This window comes from Mixophyes fleayi, chromosome 7 (genome assembly GCF_038048845.1).
Source record: "Mixophyes fleayi isolate aMixFle1 chromosome 7, aMixFle1.hap1, whole genome shotgun sequence".
In the NCBI taxonomy this organism is placed as follows: Eukaryota; Metazoa; Chordata; class Amphibia; order Anura; family Limnodynastidae; genus Mixophyes; species Mixophyes fleayi.
The window spans coordinates 45,567,506-45,590,096 of record NC_134408.1 but is presented as its reverse complement, the minus strand read 5'-3'; the positions used below and the strand labels follow the sequence as shown (position 1 = coordinate 45,590,096).

The 22,591-nt window shown below is 39.1% G+C and overlaps 1 protein-coding gene across 1 annotated transcript in view; it reads right to left on the bottom strand.

The window, feature by feature from the left end:
• SNX29 (sorting nexin 29) overlaps positions 1-22,591 on the bottom strand; it is a 465,348-nt gene that overhangs the window by 60,115 nt on the left and 382,642 nt on the right. The window contains exon 20 of the mRNA XM_075179779.1: positions 12,082-12,221. Within this exon, the coding sequence (XP_075035880.1) occupies positions 12,082-12,221 (140 nt within the window). The remainder of the gene's footprint in view (positions 1-12,081; positions 12,222-22,591) is intronic.

Here is a 22,591-nt window from a genome sequence, read left to right as displayed (position 1 = left end):
GGTTTGGTATGGACAGTGTTCCATAAATGCATGCCTTGTTGGGATAGATTGTTGGTTTAAATGAAAGCATTTATGTTATATATAGTTCTGTGGTTCAGTATTGGTTTCATGACTTGTAATAATGTTGCAATGCTGTGATTGGTGGAGTGCTGTACAATTCTTGGAATTCCTGTTGTGTTTGGGATAGATTGTTGATATAAATGGAGGTGTTTGTGTTATACATGGTTCTGTATTGGTTAAGCTTTGGTCATGGAAGCATTGGTGTTATACATAGTCCTGTGTGGTTTTGTGTTGGTTTCAGGAAGTGATCAGATTGTTAAATAAAATGTTTTGTTGGCTGTGTTGGTTTATGCATAGAAAGTGCAGGAAGTGATCAGATTGTTAAATATAACTATCACGCGCCGGGTGTTCAGGCAGCGCACCTGACACCCGGCAAAACTCACCTCTCATCGGCGCTCCGCTCCCCGCTGGGCGTCGCCATCTTGGATTCGGGTCTGCGCATGCGCAGACCCGGCGATGACTCCAATTCTCATGCTCCCTGCTGATTGGTCCTTCTCACTGGCGGCAAGTTTAAAAGGCACCTCCTCTCTATCTTCAGTGACTGTTCTTTGTGTTACCTCCTGGTAATTGAAGTGGCTTCCTGTTACTTTCCAGTTATCTACCTCCTTTCTGGACTGCAGAGCTGACGCTCACCTTCGGACATCTTCATTACATTTGTCTTCAGAGCTAACGCTCATCCGCCTGAACTTTTACCACATAGTGGTCTGCAGAGCTGACGCTCACTCTACAGAACTCTCCGCCACATAGTGGTCTGCAGAGCTGACGCTCACTCTACGGAACTCTCTGCCACATAGTGGCCTGCAGAGCTGACGCTCATCTTCGGACATCTTCACTACATTTGTCTTCAGAGCTGACACTCATCCTCCTGAACTTTTACCACATAGTGGTCTGCAGAGCTGACGCTCACTCTACGGAACTCTCCGCCACATAGTGGCCTGCAGAGCTGACGCTCACTCTACGGAACTCTCCGCCACATAGTGGCCTGCAGAGCTGACGCTCATCTTCGGACATCTTCACTACATTTGTCTTCAGAGCTGACACTCATCCTCCTGAACTTTTACCACATAGTGGTCTGCAGAGCTGACGCTCACTCTACGGAACTCTCCGCCACATAGTGGCCTGCAGAGCTGACGCTCACTCTACGGAACTCTCCGCCACATAGTGGCCTGCAGAGCTGACGCTCATCTTCGGACATCTTTACTACATTTTGTCTTCAGAGCTGACGCTCATTCTCCTGAACTTTACACCACACAGTGGTTTACAGAGTTACACCGATCTGCATTATCTTCATTACCATTGCTTAGTGTATCAATCATCCTTCCTATGGTACTACTGCCTGTAGTCTTCCCAGGGACTTCCGTACAGTACTCTAGTAGGGTCCGCGACCTGCGAGGTGACGCCGCTAAGCCCATACCGCTTCGCGGCGGTTCCTGGTGAACACCGTCTCCTCGTTAAACTCCGCGCCCTGTTGGAGTAGTGCCAAACTGTTCGAATCTCCTGGTTTCGCTACATCTACCGAGTCTCCTCGTAAGAACCGTGACAATAACGTTTTGTTGGCTGTGTTGGTTTATGCATAGAAAGTGCAGGAAGTGATCAGATTGTTAAATATAACATTTTGTTGGCTGTGTTGGTTTAAAGGCAAAGTAGTGCAGATTGATCTGGTTGTAACCATGTGTTTAAAATGGCCGTTGGACTTGAGTGAGGTGTGCATGCTTGTCTGTATGGATTCTTCCCCTCCCCCTTCACTACACAATGCATTCACATATACATAGCTTAAACATACACACACACACACACTACACCTTTAGACAAGAGTTAGTTAACACATTACATATATATGTATATTACAGGCAATAAGAATGATGTATGGCACAAAATCTATATTTTGTGTAAAATATTGTTACGCTGTTTATTGTTCTATAATATAATACAACACACTTTAAATGAAGCTATATCTTGTTGTGGTTATTCTTGAAGTCTGTCGATATAAGGGAATATAAGAATGATGTTTCTTGGGTTAATATAGAAATACCTTTTGCGAGGAGTTGATTGACGGTAATAGTCATATATATAACGGTATTAAATGGTCATATATACATTTGCCAGAATATTAAAGAGATTGAAACCCACAAAGGGGGTAAAAATCCTTTAACAAAGAACAATTATTTCAAGCACCACCCTCCTTTTGAAGCTTCCAGTCTGTTATTCTAACTCAATCAGCATGACAGAGTGACCTCCAGCCTTGTCCTAGTCTACACTCTCACCTGTGTTAACGAGAGAATCACTGACCTGATGTCAGCTGGTCTTTTTGTGGCAGGGCTGAAATGTAGTGGAAAAGTTGTTTTTGGCATAAAGTTCATTGTTATTGTAAATAGGGACTTTGCAATTAATTGCAATTCATCTGATCAATCTTCATGACATTCTGGAGTATATGTAAATTGCCACAATAAAAACTGAGGCAGCAGACTTTGTGAAAAATAATATTTGTGTCATTCTCAAAACTTTTCGCCATAACTGTATAGGAAAAAAAAAACCATTAACGATTTACAAACGACAGGAATACAAAATACAGATCAGCATGCCAATTCATCTGTCATAACCATCTGCTGGATGTCAGACTGTCACGCAGCAAGGATCCACCCCCATGCTCTCAGCCTGCATTCGAAGGTATGTGTACCTGGCCCCCCCTTCCCTCATCTGTCATTGCAATTTTGCAGAGTGCATACACACTGCAGAATTGGAACGTTGTTCCATTGCTGAACGAGATTTTCAAGTTGTTTAAAAATCTCGATCAACGATTTCAGTGGCTTTGGAATGACCATCGGTCATCGTTTCACTGTACACACTAAGGTGATATCTAGCTGAATGGTCGTTTACCTTCCGAATGATCCAATCTGTAGTATTTACCTAGCCTAAGGTAAATTGAGTGACATTACATATGTGTAAGTCAGTCACATGATCAAGCTAGTCAACCTGTCTGCATGTGATAAATTAAGGAAAATTACCGTTCTGCTTATAGCATTATAATGGTCAATAACACCTTTTTAAGAATCTTGCTACTATGGGCCTTTCTATACATCTGGGGCATGTAAGATGGTGGGTTGTGGAAGGAGTGCTAGTCTTTGCTACTCTTCTGATAAGGGAAGCTGGATAAAACTGAGTGGATCTGTTCTTTGGTGGATATGGGCTGTGCAAGGGGCCCCAAGAAGTTACTTGGAAGCCCTGATAAGTGTTACACGTTGGTAACAGTACATAAACACTCCTTTGCAAAATCCGAGAGGCGTTCTGGTGATATGCTCCAGAGGACCCCACTCTGCTCTCAGAAACATGTGCATGCATCGGGACTCTGTAGCTGATGGACCATTCTCACCCTGCTGCTCCGGTGTGAGTACAGCCACTGGTTGCATGAACTTAATTCTACTGGTTAGCATAAATATGAATACTGTGTGAGCAATGTATGGTATTGAATTAGTGTTTTGTGCAGCTGTTTAACATGTGTGACCATGAGTTCACCAAATGAAACAAAAAAAATTAAATCTTTGAAATTTCTGCCACCCCCCTGAGACTGTAAAAGTCTCATTGCTCCCTATCTATTTTTTTCCTCAGTATTGTGTGCACAGCCGTTCATCTAGTATAAATTGTCTTCTTCATTTGGTATAGCAACAACATATATTAAGCATGTGCAAAAGTTGCTTGAATCCTGTAAACTTCCATCCATATTGTAAAGAGTAATCAGCCTGTGGTTTTGGCTAGGCCTTCGAAGGGACCCCTGCCATTTAAGGAATAACCGATGGCAGCCCTCATTATGTATTTTCCAGCCTAGCCAAGCTTGATTCTGAGAATAAAACACAAATACTGTACTTTAGCAGCAATGAAGTGTTTTCAGCTGGAATTTGAAATGGTTCTCACTGGCTAATAAAAATAGGGTCAGGAACACGGTATTGGCTGGAAAAAAAGGTACAGTTATGCTGCCAGTGATTTAAAAATAATTATTTTAAGTCTTTAATTACCTTAGAAATCAAAGGAAAAAGAAAAAAGCAAAATCCAATTTAGCATAAAGATTCTTCCAGCAAAGTTAAAGTGCCTCCAACACTGTAGGGTCCCTAATGCCAAACAGTCCACAAAGGGAAACTTTTTCCTGCTTAGTATAACCTGTGGCGTAAATGACCTTGGAAGTATGCCCACATTATTGTTTGAGACAGTTAAATTCAGAAAGACTTATTAGAATATTTGTAGAATAAGATACTAAGGGGTCTTTACAAGCAAAAAGAGTCAAAATACCAGCCTAAACACCAACAAAAGGCTCTTTCACCGGTGTTTCTTATTTAATATAAAGTTAATAATGGAGAAATCAGAGATTTTAACCTATTTACTGGTTGCTTAATGTGCTCCCCATAGACCTCTATGGAGACAGCGGTATTAGGCAATTTATGAAGCTGCAAAAAGCCATATCAGGATGGCGTTACTTGTTTTTAACATGGTATCCAGCTGAAGCTTCTCCGGCTTCACTGGATCCCTAGCCAGTCAAAGTACTATGTGCATGTGTTGAATTTAGCTGCTCTTGCGTATAGCATTTTCTCCATTAGCACTGTAGGTGAATAAATAAAAGTCATTGTGCAGGAGGGGTATCTTGGCCAGGGATCCCAGAGCAGCCCGGCATGGTATATAGCGCGGTACTTCATTATGTATCGCTGCAGTGTGCACCAATACATAATGATGGATACCTCCCCCAATAGTAAATAAACCCCTAATGACATGTAAAGTAATATTATACAATCATTATTGTATCTGATCCCACGATAAATATATATATATATATATATATATATATATATATATATATATATGTTGAATGGTTCAAACTGATCGAACTCTGGATTTCCCGCTCACCTCAAACCTATAAGCGAGGCAAAATGTCATTATCCTGTACCAAGAGTCTGGAGCGCTCTGAGTCTGTAGCCGATAGCAGTGCAACAGAGTGCTGCAAATAAAATTACATTATTAATAATTAGGGAAAACGAATTAATGGAAAGGTAATCACAACCCAACAGATTGGAAACAGAAAGTTTAGATTAGAGATCTGTCCCTTTTCCTGCCAGGCAGGATAAGAGATCTGTTCCTTTTTTTGCCAGGCAGTATACAGAACAGGGTGTGTACTGCTACTGTACAATAAAAAGGGATACTATATCGGGACCTACTATTACTAAAATGTAATTAGAGAGCATAAAAATCTATTCAACTCAAGAAGACTACTAATAGTTGCGCTATTATTGATTACTATATCGATTACTGTTGAAAATCTTCTCACACTATGTGTGTGTCAGTGGCAGTTCAAAACACCATTGTTGAAGACAGTTATTGATTTAAATTAATTTAATTGCAAATCTGTCAAACTGATTACATCAGTATTGTGTGGCGGATGTTGCAGAGCAAGCAGGAAACAGTGTATGGGAGAAAAAGACAGAGACAGCGCTCACACTAAACAATTAAGTGCAAAACACTAATATGAATTTATGACTCTGAGAATAGTGATCAGAGAAAACTATTTAACAATATTGTGTGGCAGAGGCAGAGTAACACGATTCTGTTTTCCTACCTCATTGTGCATTCACCTGGTGTGGTGGCAGCTAATACAAGAGACTATGGTCAATTTGATTTATTTGAAAGTGACAGTGCCAAACAAAGATTTTACTGTTGTCATTGATCAATCAATCTTACAGAAGCATCTCGAGTACTGGCAGAAATACTACTTCTACTAATAAAGGTTATATAAGGTTATATAAGAAGAAAGTCTCAGACAGGGCCTTTACAAAACTCTTGATAAACTCCCACAAAACAAAAACTTATTTTTAGAAACTATTACTGGTCCCACTGGGCTCCTTCTACATGAAAGCCCAGTGTAAAAGTGAATGTCCACCAAAGTCATGCATCTTCTGTAAATTCTTGTGCATGACCTTCTACCTCTAATTGGCCTAAACAGGAATACCAAAGTAAGAGAAGAAGAACACTTAGAACAAATTGGGCCTTCATGTAATTTCTAGGATAGTGTAAGGGTGTCCATAAGTTGTATGTCTGACATTGATGATGGACTTGTTGACATCAGTGGATACACTGTTGAGGACAAGGATGACGAGCAAATTAAGGAAGATTTCCACTCTGGCTCATAGTCCAAAATCCATAATCTTGTTTTTTGTGGTGTCCTAAACAAACTAGTATATTAGCCACAAAAGTGATGTTCCCCTGCACTGAAGTGCCTGGATTTACTATTATGAAATGCTGGGCTTTGCCTGTCTGTATTTTTTATTAAGAGGTCGTCTAACTAGCTATCCAAGGATACTTGTTCAGTCTATTTTACTTGCGTCCAATGCCATCTTTTTGACTTCTTTATAGTGCAGGCCATTGAATCGGTGAGTAGATATGCATCACCGCTGGCACCCTCCCAAAATGTTATGGGGCACGCCAACTGCTATTTAAGCCACTGCATATCACTAAAGTCTCTGGCATATGTTCTTTTCTGACGCACTGGCTGCTTCGGTTTCCATTGTTCATAAATGTTACATGTAGCAGCTTCACTTAGCAAACAAGAAATGCACTGAATTCTAGGTCCATTAAACTTAATGTAAAATGCTGTAACCTGTCACACACAAGCTGTAAAAACCTATTAAAGTGTTACGAGCCGCGGCGGCTCTGGACACCGCCGCGACTCACTTCCGTGTATGGCTAGGCGTCCCGGCCGTCGTTATGACGACCGGGACGTCATTTCCTCCAGAACCCGGCCGCGCCTAGGCAACGGTCGGGACGCTCTCTTTCTCCTGCGCTGCGTCCCGGCATCTAGGGCAGCCGGGCGCATGCGCATTCCTCATTAATCATAGCCAGCTGGGCTAAGTATTCCCTGCTGTGCAGGGCACCGTTCATTGGCTCTGGCTCGTTTATTAGGAAGCAAGGGACAAGCCCTTACTGCTGGTTATAGTTCCTGCTTCTGCTGACTAGCCTGCTCGTGTTCCTGGTTGCTGTACCTTTGCTGGACTGATTCTTCGTTGCTGACCTTCTACCTGATTCCTGACTCCGTTTTGATTGCCTGTGCCCTTTTGACCTCTTTGCCTGGATTTCTACACTGCTGATTTACCTGTGCCCTCTGACTCCGGTTCGTGTCCTGGATATTCTGTTTGCTGCCGGCCTTGACCCTTGCCTGACCTCACTCTGCTATTTCTCCCATCTGCTATCGCTGGGTTCTCCCCAGTCCACGCACAATTCACGACCCTCAGCTGTCTGCGGCCAAGTCTGTCCCCATCACTAGGGGCTCCAGTGAAAACCAGACTTCTGAGCAGACTCCGAGTTTTGTGTTGCTGGCTGTGGGGGTTCCTAACATAAAGTAACAAAGCATTGCTTTCCTTAGCAAATAAAAAAAAAATCTCATGAAAATGATTCTAAAGTGTAAGCAGCAGATGTACTGTACACTACTTCTAAAATGCAAGTGTGATACTGGTAGGGTAGGATCAATATCAGTCATTCTGACTGAATGCAGGTACATTTAATGAGCAGCTAAATATATGCCAAACATGTTATTTTTAGACAGCTCATCTCAACAAGATAATATAGATTCACGTTTGAATAAAATCTTGGCCATGAACTTTTTAAACAGTTTAATTAAAGTTTAAAAGTATTCCCAGTGGGAATGCAAAATCCCCTTGTGGTAAGCCCTATAAAGCATTTCCAACAGAAAAACCAGGCATCTTTGATTCATGTTCACACATCTGACACAAGATAGCAAAGTTACATTAATATTCATTACTAATTACCCTGGCTCTTCATTTGAAAGCTTTGCCCTTTATTGCTGCTTTGCTATCCAAAGGGAAGGATCATTTTCTCTGGGAAACATCAAAAAAGTTAATTTTGTCACATACACACTGTGCCTGATCGAGAGTGCTTGTGTGTGCTCCAAAATGTGTGCGCGCAAATGGTAGTGTATGTGGTTGTGTGTGTGTGTGTGTGTGTGACATAGAAAGAATGTATGAAAGGGTGAGAAGGCGTGAAGACACGCAACACTAAGTGTGGATGTAGGACAGTCATACCATAGTGAGTAAATTTTTTGCATACTTGCCAACTTTTTTCTATTGGCCTCCAGGAGATCCACGTGGAGGTGGGCGTGTGGGGGCAGGGCCTGGCAAATCACGCAATTTTGGCCCCTATACTGACATCACCACGTTAACCTTTTACAGTAGGTATCGGGGCCACAATGACGTGTGAAGCGTCAGTATGCCCCATCCCCACCCACTTCACCAACGTAGTCGGCAGGATCCGGGAGGTTGGCCTGGTCTCTCAGGAGTCTGGGAGGACTCCCAGAAATTCGGGAGTCTCCAGGACATTCCGGAAGAGTAGGCAACTATGATGTTTTGTAATGGTGAAATAGTGTCTCTGAGAGTTTATTTGTGAAGAATTGAGTAAACTTGATTGAGGAAGTGTTTATGTGGAGTGAGTGTGTGTATCTGGGAGACAATGGAATCTATCAAAATGTACCGATAAGACAGACTCACTTATCGCTGTAATGTATCAAGAAAGTATCACACAAAAAGAATAGAGAGTTGGCAGTCTTGATTGCCTCTCATATAACCTTTGAATTGTCAGAATCTTACAAAGATAAAGAAGAACAATTTCTGATACTTACCGGCAATAAAATAATTGTGTGTTTACGCTTGTAAATTTATATGCACCAAATCAGAACCAACATCAGTTTTTTAATAATGTAAACTCTATCCTATCAGAAGAGAGGAGTGGAAATGTGATTATGGCCAAGGACTTTAATATGACTACCAGTAATAAATTAGAGCGATCAATGGCCCCTAACAATTCTGAAGAACAAAAAACAAAAGCTCTGTTGCACCATTTTAAGTCCCACATTTTGGACGATACTTGGATAGTCAAGGAACCAATGACCAGAGAATATACCTTTCATTCAAATGTTCATAACTCCTACTTTAGGATCTACATGATTCTCCTCAGTAGAGATCTCGGGGTATCTTCTCCGTTTTTTTTCCCCCACATGGAGATTAAAGAAATCACTCTTCATAGTTCTACAACCACGATCACCATCCAAATTCAAAATCTCCTGACTGAATATTTTCAACTGATATTCCCGCACCTTCCCAATGGTTTTGTGTAAAGCACAAAAATCATTAATAACAGGACATCTCATCAGCATGGCCTCTGGATACAAAAAGGAGAAATTGTCCAAACAAATCTCTCATTCTATGCAGCTGCATGATTTAGAATTACAAGATAAGCAAACTTTAGACCCAATAATTCTTGAGAACCTTAATAGGTTCGGACAGAATTGCTCTTGCTCTCTGAACAAACAGCTAAGAAATTAAAATGGCTAAATCAGATTTTATGAGAAAGGAGATAAAGCAGAAAGAATTCTGAGCACCAGATCAAAGAGCAAAAAGATCCCAAAATGATATCCCAGCAATTAGACACTCTATTTGGGATCTCTCATATGACCCCCAAAAAATCAGACAAGAGTTCCAGTCCTATTACCATAAATTGTATATTCTACAACAAGACCCTCAACACTTCAACACATTACTACTCCCTCAGAAGATATTACTAATTTCCTTTGTAAAGCAAAACTTCCCATGTTTTAAATTCCACTGCACAACAACTTAATGATTAAATCTCAGTAGAAGATAACACCCAAGCTATCAAGATGGTCCTCCATCTCCACTCTCTTCAATGCTGTCCTACAAGGAGTCCCATTTCTAAAATCTATGCTGGAAGACAGAACACTGGTCATCCATATGGAGGGTAAAGTTCCTTTTGACTGTGAGAGCTACAGATAAATATTGCTTAATAATATTAAACTTTACGCAATGATTTTTAGCAAATTGCATGAATGGAATCCTCACCGTATTGACCCACTATGACCAGGAGGGATTTGTTTCAAGGTGGCAGGGCAGGGACAACACATGGAGAGCAATAGATCTCATTCAAATTATTAATAGGAAAATGTCAGAGGTCATTTTATCCCTAGACGATGAGAAATCCTTTGATAGAATATCTTGGAATTCCATGGTCCAAACACTACAGGCTTTGAATTTAAAGGTACATTTTTTCTAGGTATTGCTGCTCTTTAGGAGGAGGATGAACAGCTCCCTATGGCATATTGTCCCAATTTCCAATAGAACTAGACACGGTTGCCCCTTATCACCTCTGATCATCGCCAATAGCAATAGAACCACATGCTGCAATTAAAGGCTCTGACTCTATACGCGGAGTGGAGGTGGGAGATCAACCATATAAAATCTCCCTGTTTGCGGATGATATCCTTTTATCCCCATCATCATCAACATTTATTTATATAGCGCCAGCAAATTTCGTAGTGCTTTACAATTGAGAACAAACAATAATAGAACAATAACTTTTATACCTGCCTTATATCATCTAATATATATATATGGTAGTTTTTCTGGTTATAACATAAACTTTTCCACATCAGAGGCCATGTTGCTGCATGCCGTACCGAATGTCAATGATAATATCCATTCCTACATTAAACTTAAGTGGCAAAACCGCAAAATAAAATACCTGGGAATATCATCACATTTTATGATTATCTTATTAGGAGAATATTCCTCAATTGATTGCTAGAATAAAATCTGACCTCACTATTCGGAGGAAAGAGTAATAAAGTGGGTATGAGGTATATACAACAAAAACATGTTTCATAAACCTCAACCTCTCTTTTACAAGAGACAGCCAAACATTACATGACATAAATACTACACAGTACATTAAATAAATATACTTCAGACTGGAGTGAATAAAAAGTATTGTACATGTTTCAGGCCCAAACTAACAGTCATGAAACCTTGTGTCGCATCAGATTTTTCCCATAAACGTAGGTGTACATTCACCAGAAATTAGAAATGTGACAATTCAAGACACTACTTAGTGTTGTGGTCATATTGACAGTACTATTAATGTACATTGGTTACGAGATAATTGACTCTGAAAGCTTCCATTTTGTCAAATAGACCTTTACATCGAATGAAGGGTGTTAATTATTTTACCTCACCCACTCCCTATGATGCACAGAGAGATATGTAACCAGGTATGGCACATTGTATAATAGATAAAAACAAAGGAGAACAGTCCTGTATACATTTACAGAGATATGCATGTCAGAGAGTTAAATGAACAACAACAAAAATATGGCGCTAGCACAGTGCTAGGTGCTGTAACCTGTGGCAAACAGTCATTTACTTTCATTTCCTAATCTCTAGTAGGATCTGATTGGATGCTTATATATAGGGCATATTTGTGTGTGCATTAAAGAAGTTACTATATTTAAAGTACAGCATTCATAATTTAGACTTTTATTCAACATCCAAAACAAATTAATTGCTTCATTATTGTGTTGAGCAATAATTATAAATAAGCATACAGAAGCTCTTTTGACATTGCATCTTAAAAGCCTTATTATTTCAACTTCATAATTGTCAGTTGTTCATTAACACTACATTTAGGTTAAAATTTTGCACTGAACCAGAGCAACCAATTAACAATATCTTTTTTTTTTTTTTTTTTACATCTGCGGTGCATTTTACACAATGAAAGCAAATGTCTTATTGTTTACTACAGTTTAGTGCAAATGGTAAACCTAAATACGTTAGTAATGAGCCATTATGTATTACATTTGTAGACCATAGGCAAGAGGTCAAATGGGTTAAGGATATGAGACACGGCAGAGCATATAATCTTGTTTTCTACTGCAATCTGAGGAATATAAAGTATTTCTGGTTATTAAGATGTCCTTGAGGAAAAAAAATTACCATTTTAAAGTGCACCTGTCACCTATACAGAGTATGCAGTATGGCAGCCATTTTGTGAGCTGAACCATTATCAATTAGTCACATGATTGATAAGCTGCATTGTCATAAATATTAGTACACCTCAATATCTGCCTCCACTGCATATTAGCGACAAGTAAACTTTAAAGGCAGTTAAAAAACAGAGGCAACTTACATAAAAAAGGGCATTAGCTGTGTTAAGCCTTCTTTGTTAGGTTTGGCAGCAAAATCTGGCACCGTCTGTATGACTTTGTTCATGACATTTCTTAAGTAGTTCTGAAGTTGTTTCCGTCGTTCCTCCACAAACTTTGCATCCTGGAGAAAAAAAAAAATATATATATATTTTAAACATAAAGTAATGTGTAGCCATGCACAAGTAGATTGATTATCCATGTTTAATAGCAGTACATTAACTCTCTAACTCTGAAGAGAAGGTCAGTTGTCCTCAAGATGGCCATACATAGTATGAAAGCATTTCAGAGGGTCCACTAGGCTTGGTTAGTTCTTACTCTTTGACTACTGTGCATAGAGCTGCCCAATTAAGCATACTTGCCTGCTTTTGCAGGCAGCTTTCCAGGAGGGGGTCAGTCGGGGGGGGCGTTGCCTGTCAATATCAGGCAATTTTAGCCAATCGCACACGGGGGGCGGGGCCACGATGACGCGTTTAGCCCCGTCCCTCGCCATCTTCAACAGCGCCGAAATCTGGATCCGGGATTTTTGCCTGCTCTCTCTGGAGTCCGGGAGAACTCCTAAAAATTCGGGAGTCTCCCGGACATTCCGGGAGAGTAGGCAACTATGCAATTAAGTGAACTCAATATGGCAGATACGTTCATGTGATATTTAAATGAACTAAAATGGCAGTTAGTGAGCAAACCTGTTGGTATTGCTTTACTATGAGCACAGTTGCATAGAGCAAAACAGGTCATTTTTTTCCAAATTGCCCAGTGATGTCAGTAAGCTTTTCCTTACATATAAACTGTTGTAATCCTCTTGTTTACTTTGGCCTGTACTTGTAGATTGATTTTATAAAAACATTAATTAATAATTCCATACATACATCATACATTTCACTTAAACAGAGACAAGCAACTGTATTTTGTTACTTCACAATCAGCTTTTTTTCAACAAAGCAACTGTTTTGAGCACATAGATTTTGGGTTACTGTGGTAAAAAATGGCAGAAAAAAATGACAATACAGTGGATATAAAATGTCTACACATCCTGAAATCAAGTTAAATCATGTCAGACCTTTGTCCACCTTTATTGTGACCTAACACAACCAACAAAATTCAAGTGAAAAATAAATGGACACTTTTTAGAAAAGATAATTGGAAAAATAAAAACTACAATAACCTGGTTGCATAAGTTTGCACATTCTTTCATAATGGGAATGTAAAAGTGGCACAGCAGAAAACATTGCCAAGATCAGGACATCCCTCCAAAGTTGAAGACAGGATAAGGAGTAAGATGTATATGTACAGTAAATAGCTGCGGCACTTATACTTTAAACAAACAGGTACACCATATGTAATTTCTATACAGAATGTCCCATATGCACAAACTGATGATATGTAGTCCAGAAAAAAGGTTTCCAATACTCATATGTCCAAAGTTTTAAATCCACAAGCCGATGATATAGATCCAAATATCAAATTTCCACTGATGTTCATATATACATATAAATGGAAAAGATCATATTATCATAGGTGGGAGTAATCAATACAAAGAGGTCAAACTCTATTACCATCTATCACCCGTGTGGTCAAACAATGAATAAATCACCACTATGTGTAACAGATGATTCCCCTTAGGGTATTACACTGACATAACTCCCACAGGTACACGTAGAATATTATAGAAATCTTCAAATTATTCACCCTAATATCTGGGCGTTCTCTCAAAAAAGAAGAAGTTGCTCCACATAGTGCATTACTTCCAACAACACTTTAATATACATAAAATCACATAAAATGATTTTAAAAGGATGTTAGTTAGAGAACAGTCGCTGCTGATCCCGGTAGAATGGGACTCTTACCCTAAGCGGCATGGTGTTAAACGTGTAGGGAAACCTTTCTATCCCTCTCCATCGATCGGGCAGCCGGCTGGTTATCACTGCACGTTATACACCACTCGGGGATCGATTCCTCATACTTCGGTCAGCGCGGCTCTTCTCACGGTCACCTAGAATTGCCTGACGACGCATTTCAATTTATAAAAATCTTTATCAAGGCGGATAAGGAGTAACATTAAAGGATATGCAGGAATTTCTGGCAGGAACTGGTCACTCACTGCATGTGACAACAATCTTCTGTATTCGACACGTCTGAGCTATTGGGTAGGCTGGCAAGATGAAAGCCATTTCTCACCAGAGAAATAACAACCAAGCCCGTCTAAATTTTTTTGGGGGAAAAACCCCCAAAAAACATTTGATTACCCCAAATCACGTGGAAAACTGTATTATGGTCTGAAGACGACAAGGTTTAACTTTTTGGCCTTAATTCTAAAATATATGTTTGGCGCAAAGACAAGACAACTCATCACTCATGAACACCCTAGTTACTGAGAAGCCTGGTAATGGCAGCATTATATTTTGGGGCTGCTCCTTTTCAGCTGGGACAGGGACTCTAGTCAGGATAGAGGGAAAATTGAATAGCTCCAAATATCAAGATATTTTGGCACGAAATCTTCTGGCCTATCAGAAAGCTGAAGAGGAACTTCACCTTTCAAAATTGTAACGATCCAAAGTGCACATCCATATCAATCAAGAAATGGCTTCAGAAAAGGAAGATCAAAGTCTTGGAATTGCCTATTCTGAGGTCAGACCACAATCCCACTGAAAACCTGCAGACTTACCTAGCGCACAGGAAGTCACCCCGCAATATGATGAAGTCCAGGTGTGCAAAGTTGATAGAGGCTTATTTAAACATACTTACTGCTATAATAAAAGCAAAAGTTGCTTCCACAAAAGTATTAGTTAAGGGGTGTGCATACTTACACAACCAGGGTATTATAAGTTTTTCATTTCTAATTGAATTTTATTGATTGCAAGGTTAGTTTCAGGCTTTACATCACAAACACCTGCAATTTCAATAAGAACATGTAGACTTTTATATTCACTGTATTTTAGGTTGGCATTAGGAACAGAAGAATGGTTTTTGCAGGAATATGCTGCTTTTTTTTCTGTGTCGTACACCAAAACTTGAAGAGTCACCCAAAGAATGGACAAGGCTTACCAAACCAGACAGGTAGCAATCCTTCCTGACATACCATACATTCTCACTTCATAAACACTGTTCATATACCTCAAGAGACTTCCATATAGAAGTTGAAACAAAACATGGACAACTATGCACAGCTACAGGCATCACAGCTTACAAACAAAATCAAAAACATTGGATGCTGTTTTAAAGTTAGATGCTCAAGACTTTTATACAGAAAAATCTATACACCAAATGGTCAAAAGGATGTGCAAAAAAGAGTCTGCTGGGAGCTACAATTTGTAATACGTAATCCTCCTGCATCATTTTATTCTGTGGAGATATCACAGCTGTAGGCATTCTGACCTCCCAACCTAATATGTATATGTAGGGTTTTCCACTACGGTTTGTCTTCCCTGAAATATATACACACACAACACACACTATATATATATATATATATATATATATATATATACACACACAAGTTAACCCGTGCATGATACTCATGCATTCTAGTCAAATCAAGCTACTTAAGGTCTTAAAAAGGTTCTTGTCATGCATTTGGGCCTAGCCCAGGCCTCCTCAGGGGAAGAGCGTTACTTCCCGACGCAAGCGTCCTTTTTAATGTGTGTTCATGAGGTAAAATTACCTCACGAAAATGAGTTTGACCCCTCAACTCATAAATTTAGCCTTTACTACCCCTCCCACGGGGGGAAGGGGGGATGATGGAAGTTAACTGACTTCACGATTCTAATTTTTTTGTCAAACAATGTCAGTATACCAAATTTCAGGTCAATTGGATGAGCCCTTTCTGAGAAAATAGTTTTTTCCCCACACACACTAACACAAGCCGCTAGGCTTTTACTTTTATATATTAGATAATGCTAAGAATTTAGTAGGTCAGTGTATAACTCCGCCCAGCAGGTGGCGCTGCAGCATTTTATTTTTTTTTCACACACAGACTAACACACGCCGCTAGGCTTTTATATTATAGATATATATATATGCACACACACACACACGTAACACACACATATATGCACACACACACATATTCAAGAAGTTGTGGTGGGAGATGCAGATGGTCAAGAAGAAGAAGAAGAAGAAATAAAATTTACGGCAGTTAAAATAGCAAAGTCAATGAGCACAAGAGAAGTGGGCATGATAGTAAAAGTACTGGACCATAACGACTATGAGTGTCAAAAGCGAGAATACCGAAAAGTTAATAATAGAAAGGAACTAATAATGCAAAAACTACTACGATTACTGAAGGAAAAACTTGGCAAGAAAAGAAATAAGTTCCAAGTTCAGAAGAGGAGAGGTCCAACCTTAAAAATAAAGAGCACAGGAGACTGGTGCAAATTCGCAGAAACATAAAAAAAAAGTGAGTACCACGTGTAGTGTACCTGTTTGAAGGAGTTTGTTTATTTCATTTTAATTTAACATGAAACAATGCAAAAGCTAGATTTGTAACATAGGTTGTTTTTTTCAGAACAAAGAATTAACGGTGATAAGAGCAGCTTAGATACCACTAATGTAACACCTGTTATCAAACAAGAAAAAATTGATGTTGAATACAAAGATATGAAAGAAGTTATACAAGAAGGTATTTAAATGAACATGTGTAGGCAACACAATGCTTTGGGCACATACCTGTACCGTTATAATAACTAAAATGGCGCCTGCTTTACAGAACCTAAGAAGGTTAAGCCTGCTATTGTTACGATTGTACCAGAGGAACCACAACATAAAATGATCTTGAGCAGCGTGCAAGGTGAGCTAATGAGACTATTTCTGATGTTGGATAAAGACTTTTGTTAACTTTATTACAAATATAGAAGTTTAATGCTAAACATTTTTTATTTCCTTGTTTCGAAGATACCATCGTCATATCATATTATCTTTTACAGAGGTGACCTTATCCTCGATAACACTATTCACACTAATGCACCCTCACAACTATCCAATCTCCACTCTGAGCCACACTCGCTCCTCTTGTTTCAGCTGTGCCCTCTTCCCTTTAGAATGTAAGCTCACTAATGAGCAGGGTTCTCCATACCCTTTGTTTTCATGTCGCCATTCATTTTGTCTACCTTGTCTGTTCTTGTTTTAAGTATGTTCTCTTTTATGTATGTCCTTGTCTTCCCTACTGTACGGCGCTGCAGAGCTCTGTGGCGCCTTACAAATCTACGATGATGATAATAATAATACTATCCAATGAAAGTTCTGAGGGAGAAAAAAACATTGTAAAGCTCAATGATTATTTTAAAGAAATACCAGCGATTATAAGTGACGTCAAGAAAAAAATTAAAAAACTTGAGAAGAATTTTGTTTGGAACAGTTCTACCACAAATCACTAGCACCTTTAAAGTGTAATATTATTTTTATAACTTTTATTATCCTGCACTAAATATTTTTGAAAATTTTTCTGCAATAAAACTGTTGCATTAACACTGTGGGGTAAATGTATCAAGCTGAGAGTTTTCCGGCGTGTTTGAAAAACCAATCAGATTCTAGCTATCATTTATTTAGTACATTCTACAAAATGAAAGCTAGAATCTGATTGGTTGCTATAGGTAACATCTCCACTTTTCAAGCCCACCGGAAAACTCTCAGCTTGATACATTTACTCCTGTGTGGTTTATTCTGGGTATATTACAAATATTCGTTAAAAAAGGCAGGTTAATTAAGAAGGCAGACATAAGCAATACACATAAAAACTTTGTTCTTGTATTAACACTACACTATATTAAACTGGCTGCCATATGCTAGACGCATCAATGGAATAGTCTACTGCTATTACTATTCCGTTACAATCATCTAGTTAACAAGTCAGTGACGTGCAGACACCGCAGCACATGGCCAAGAGAAAAGAATGGGTAAGGCCGCGCTTCCTTCGAGATGTATGTGCAGCCACAAATGAGAACCTAGAAGTGTGTGGAGGGGAATCCCCACCCTCCCAGAAGGGTAGTACAAAGAATAGAAATTGGTTCTGGGCGCATGGAGTGAATATATAATTTATATTGGGGTTTATTCTTTACACAATGCAAACATAAACATGTTCTGGCCGAAACAAATACAGATAAATAAAATACTGAAACAAGCACAATGGCTTTCAATAATATAGATAAAAGTCCCGATTCTTGTAAGGGTATATCATAAAGTGAGGTCAGGAGTCCAAGTGTCCATCAAAAGTGATATGTAGCAAAAGAAGTCACGTGAATTCAATTGTAATAATAAAGGATTCAATGCTTGTAATGTAATCGGAATGAGGAGATAACTCGCAGGTCCAATTTGGTGATATCAATCCAGCTAGGCATAAATGAGGTCCATATAAAATGTTGCACGTGGATGGATGTGCAAAAATTAATCAATGGTACTACTGGTAGGCAGGGATCAACCGTGTAGAAGTCCAGATGGGTACGTGTCCATAAACGTCCAAATGCCGTATAAGTATAGAAAATTCAATAAATTTACATTCCGGTGAAGACGTGGTCCGGTCGGGGATGATGTTTTCCTCCTGTGGTTCAGGTGCTCCTTTTTTCTCCCCAGATAGCAGGTGGATGTTGTCTGTAGTCCCATAAGTCTATTCGGGAGGTGGCGCATGTGCACATTCGTATGTCCACCGGCTGGTCCCGTCTTGCTGCTGCCATCTGTGTAGCAGGGATATAGGTTGTTCTAGCATACTAGAGATGATTCAAAGCAACACTATTCAATTGTGCGAGTCTTAAATGGTGCCACTACGTTTAGTAGGTATGTGGTGTAAATAGAAAAGGTAATAATGCAACGAGTTTTGCCCATGGTAGATACCGATGAGCTTCCTCAGGGACGTGGGACAGGTACAGGCATCTGAAATTTCCATACACACGCCCCCCAATGCAGCCCCAGCTTGAGGAAGTATCGAGGATCGATCGTAAATTTATACACACTACGCAATGGAAAGGTGATTGGAATGAATATATTGAACGGTACAACCAACTAAGTGAGGCGACAATCGACCATTTGGGAAGACTTTCGACCATCGTGTCACTACACACACTAACCTGACTTTCGAACGAGCGGTTGTATGTCGGCTGTTTGAAGCAATTATTCGACGAAAACCCTGTAGTGTGTACACAGCTTAACCAACTTTACACCTAACCTCAAAGCCATTATCACACTACAAAAACTTTTGTATGTTTTTTGTCACGGATGGGACAATTAAAGCACTCTGTTTTTACAAGTTAAATACTATACATATATTTGCCTTTTCAAACAAATTCTCATATGATTCTTGAATTAAACACTTTAAATAGCATCCAGACTCACTAAGAACGTGCAGAACATAACCAGCTGATGCATATGTAATCCTTGCAACTTTGGAAACAAAACTTCTTCAGTAGGCAGCTCCCAATATATGAATTTCTACCATGATTTAAGACAATAAATGTTGTTGCGAAATTATTTTACTTTCATGGAATATTAAATTTGAGGAATTTACTAACAAAATATTTAAAAATTAAACCTTGTTAATGATTCTGAAAAAACAATAGTCAGGTTCATCTTTTCATGGAATGCCCAAATAAAGAGATAGAAAACAATATGTTTTTGTTCTATTACATTGAAATAAAAAGTTAAAGAAGTCAGAGTACAAAAAATATGATGTAAGCAGTTTCCTTTAAATGCAATTAAACAAACAGACTTGATTAATTTTCAATTAAAAGCATATTAGTCTAAATTAAAGTTATTTGGATAGTTTGAGCATCATCTACACGGATGACATTATCTATTCCAGTCCTAAGCATTGATATATCACCTATTTATTATTTATATGGATTTACATAAAAAATAAGGGGCATATTTACTTTGTCCCGGTGATTACCTAGATTTTCTATTACTGCGAAAATCATGCTTCACCCCAATTTAACAAAAACAGTTCGCTAGGGCAGCTGAGTGTATTCAGTTCACTGGCGATACTGGCTGACAGCGGAAAGAGGACTCTCACCGCTTCAACAGCCTGCCTGTCTTCAATACCTGGGCATTGGCATGACCCAGTGGTATTGGAAGGAGTGATTGCCGATGTTAGCTGGGGAAACCTATCACTAGCAAGGAGAGTTCGGTAAACATGCTTTTGCCAGATAAATAGTTCTTCTCCTAACAATAAACAGGTCTCTATGAGAAAGAAGAATTTCCTGTACAATCTAAGCAGTGCCACTGGCAATAACTTTAAAAGAAAGCCTTTGAAATGCTGTCATGAAGCCTGTGAGATTTATATATCCAGCACTCTGGAAAAATCAATACTAGGAAGGTTCTAATGATGTAACATTGTTAAATTTACTATATGCCGCTGCCAGTTAGAAGCTATGTTGAAAAAAACATAAAAGCAAAACAACAATAAAGAACAGAATAAGCAGGTCAATGAGTTAATTGCCAGAGAAAAAAAAATATTGCTCTTGCTATATTAATAGCATAAAGCGTACTTTAAGTGGGTGTGTTGGGAATTTGGCTGGGTTTACCATGTGTAGTAAGTAATTAGAATGTCATCAATTAATTAGTGACATGAGATCAATCCAATGACAGATGGTGGGACAAGCAATTGCTTTCCAGTCCAGCCCAAACAGTGTACTGTGTACTGTATTTGTAGGTTTGTCAACCCGCAATAACTCATCTTTGTCTACTGCAAGCATCTACAGTAGATATGATAAAAAAAAAAACACATGCATTCATATAACATACACACACAATGTGATCTACTTCACCTAGTGTCTCTTTAATATTTACATAAAATAGACTCAACCTGCCAACCCATACAGCAATTTTGGTGGCAAATTCAAACAATTTAGACTAAATTGTCTCAATATTACTGTATGTTTGGGCCCAAAATGACTGGCCAACATCTAAATGTCCAGTCAGGCAATGACCACAAACTATACCTGTGATCATTAGCCAATTGCACTACTTGGGCCTTATGTGATCAAATCATTCAGCTGGATGACCGAGTGTCTGGATCTATCCAATTTGGGCACACATAAGATGCCAAATGGGACACAGATCTGGATGTTTAAAGCTCAGGTTGGGCAAATGGGTCTCTCCGTGCTTGAGCATTTTCAGTGAGTCCTGGAAGATGTTTAATGTCAAACTCTTGAGCACTAGTTCGTATTCCTTTGAACTCTGTGTCTGTGTGAGATTGTCTCCACTGGGAAATCCCAGTACAACAGTACTCACCTATCCACTCATCTTCCTTTCTGAATGTGCAAGAAATCAACAAAGGAATTCCAGAGTGGTGAGCTGCCCTTTCATCCTGGTTGAGTACATCACCCTGAGAATCAGTAGTATACTTTATCTCCTTACTGGTATCATACTGATGAACATCAGCATTTCTCTTTGTTCTCTATCAAAACCAGGTTGTGGGTATAAACTTTGCACCTAATAATTATGGCTGCTAAAGGACCCACACTGTGAGCAACCAAAGTCTGAGAGGTAGGAAGAGACTGCACACAAAGGAAAAGTGAAATTAATACCATCACTATTCTCTGGATATATGCAGGACCAGTTTTAGAATAGGATGCAATCAAAGGATAATAGACATATTGTAAGATTCATTATAAAGTGACACATTATTTTGAGCCAATTTGGGGCAGGTCTATGTAAGGTTTGTTACCAGTACATAGATGAGAATAATCAGAAATACAGAAATGATCAGGACAGACACACATAGTGTGCCAGACTGCAGGTCATTAGCACACAACAGGTGTGAGCAGTTGACCGTATGCATTATAATGAGCCTTGAAGAAAATATCTGTATTCCATCCTGTTCTACATGTTGCCATTAATTCACATACTGTAACTTTTTCAATTCCGCTATATTTTAAAGCTCCCCTTGATGACACACTCTCATATTATCCTTGCTGTCACATAGAGCAGAAACTTGGGTGCAGACTTGCACATTTGTTTAACAGTATAGGTATATTCTTCCTTAATGTTGGCCAATTCCCCTGTACAGCGCCTATGTATTTTTACATCTCCATCAGAAATCCAGGCAGATCATGTTAGAAGTAGGGATGTGCACCGGCGACTTTTGAGGTCTCGTGTTTTGTGTTTTGGATCCGGATTTTCGTTATTTTTGAGGTTCGGATTTGTCTCGCAAAACACTTGACGAAAGGTCTCGGTTCGGATTTAAGGTATTGGATTCGGATTTTTTTTGAAAAAAACATAAAAAGTTTAAAAATCAAGTTTTTGGGCTTATTTTCACTCCTAGGCTATTATTAACCTCAATAACATTCAATAACAAGCATTTCCACTAATTTACAGTGTATTCTGAACACCTCACAATATAGTTATTAGTCCAAAACGTTGCAACAAGGTATCTTTCTGGACTGCGTAGAGGAGTGGGTCACCACAATATATATTAAAAACCCTGAACTTTTATGATTCGCACCAATAATTGTACCTGGACTGCGTAGAGGAGTGGGTCACCACAATATATTAAAAACCCTGAACTTTTAT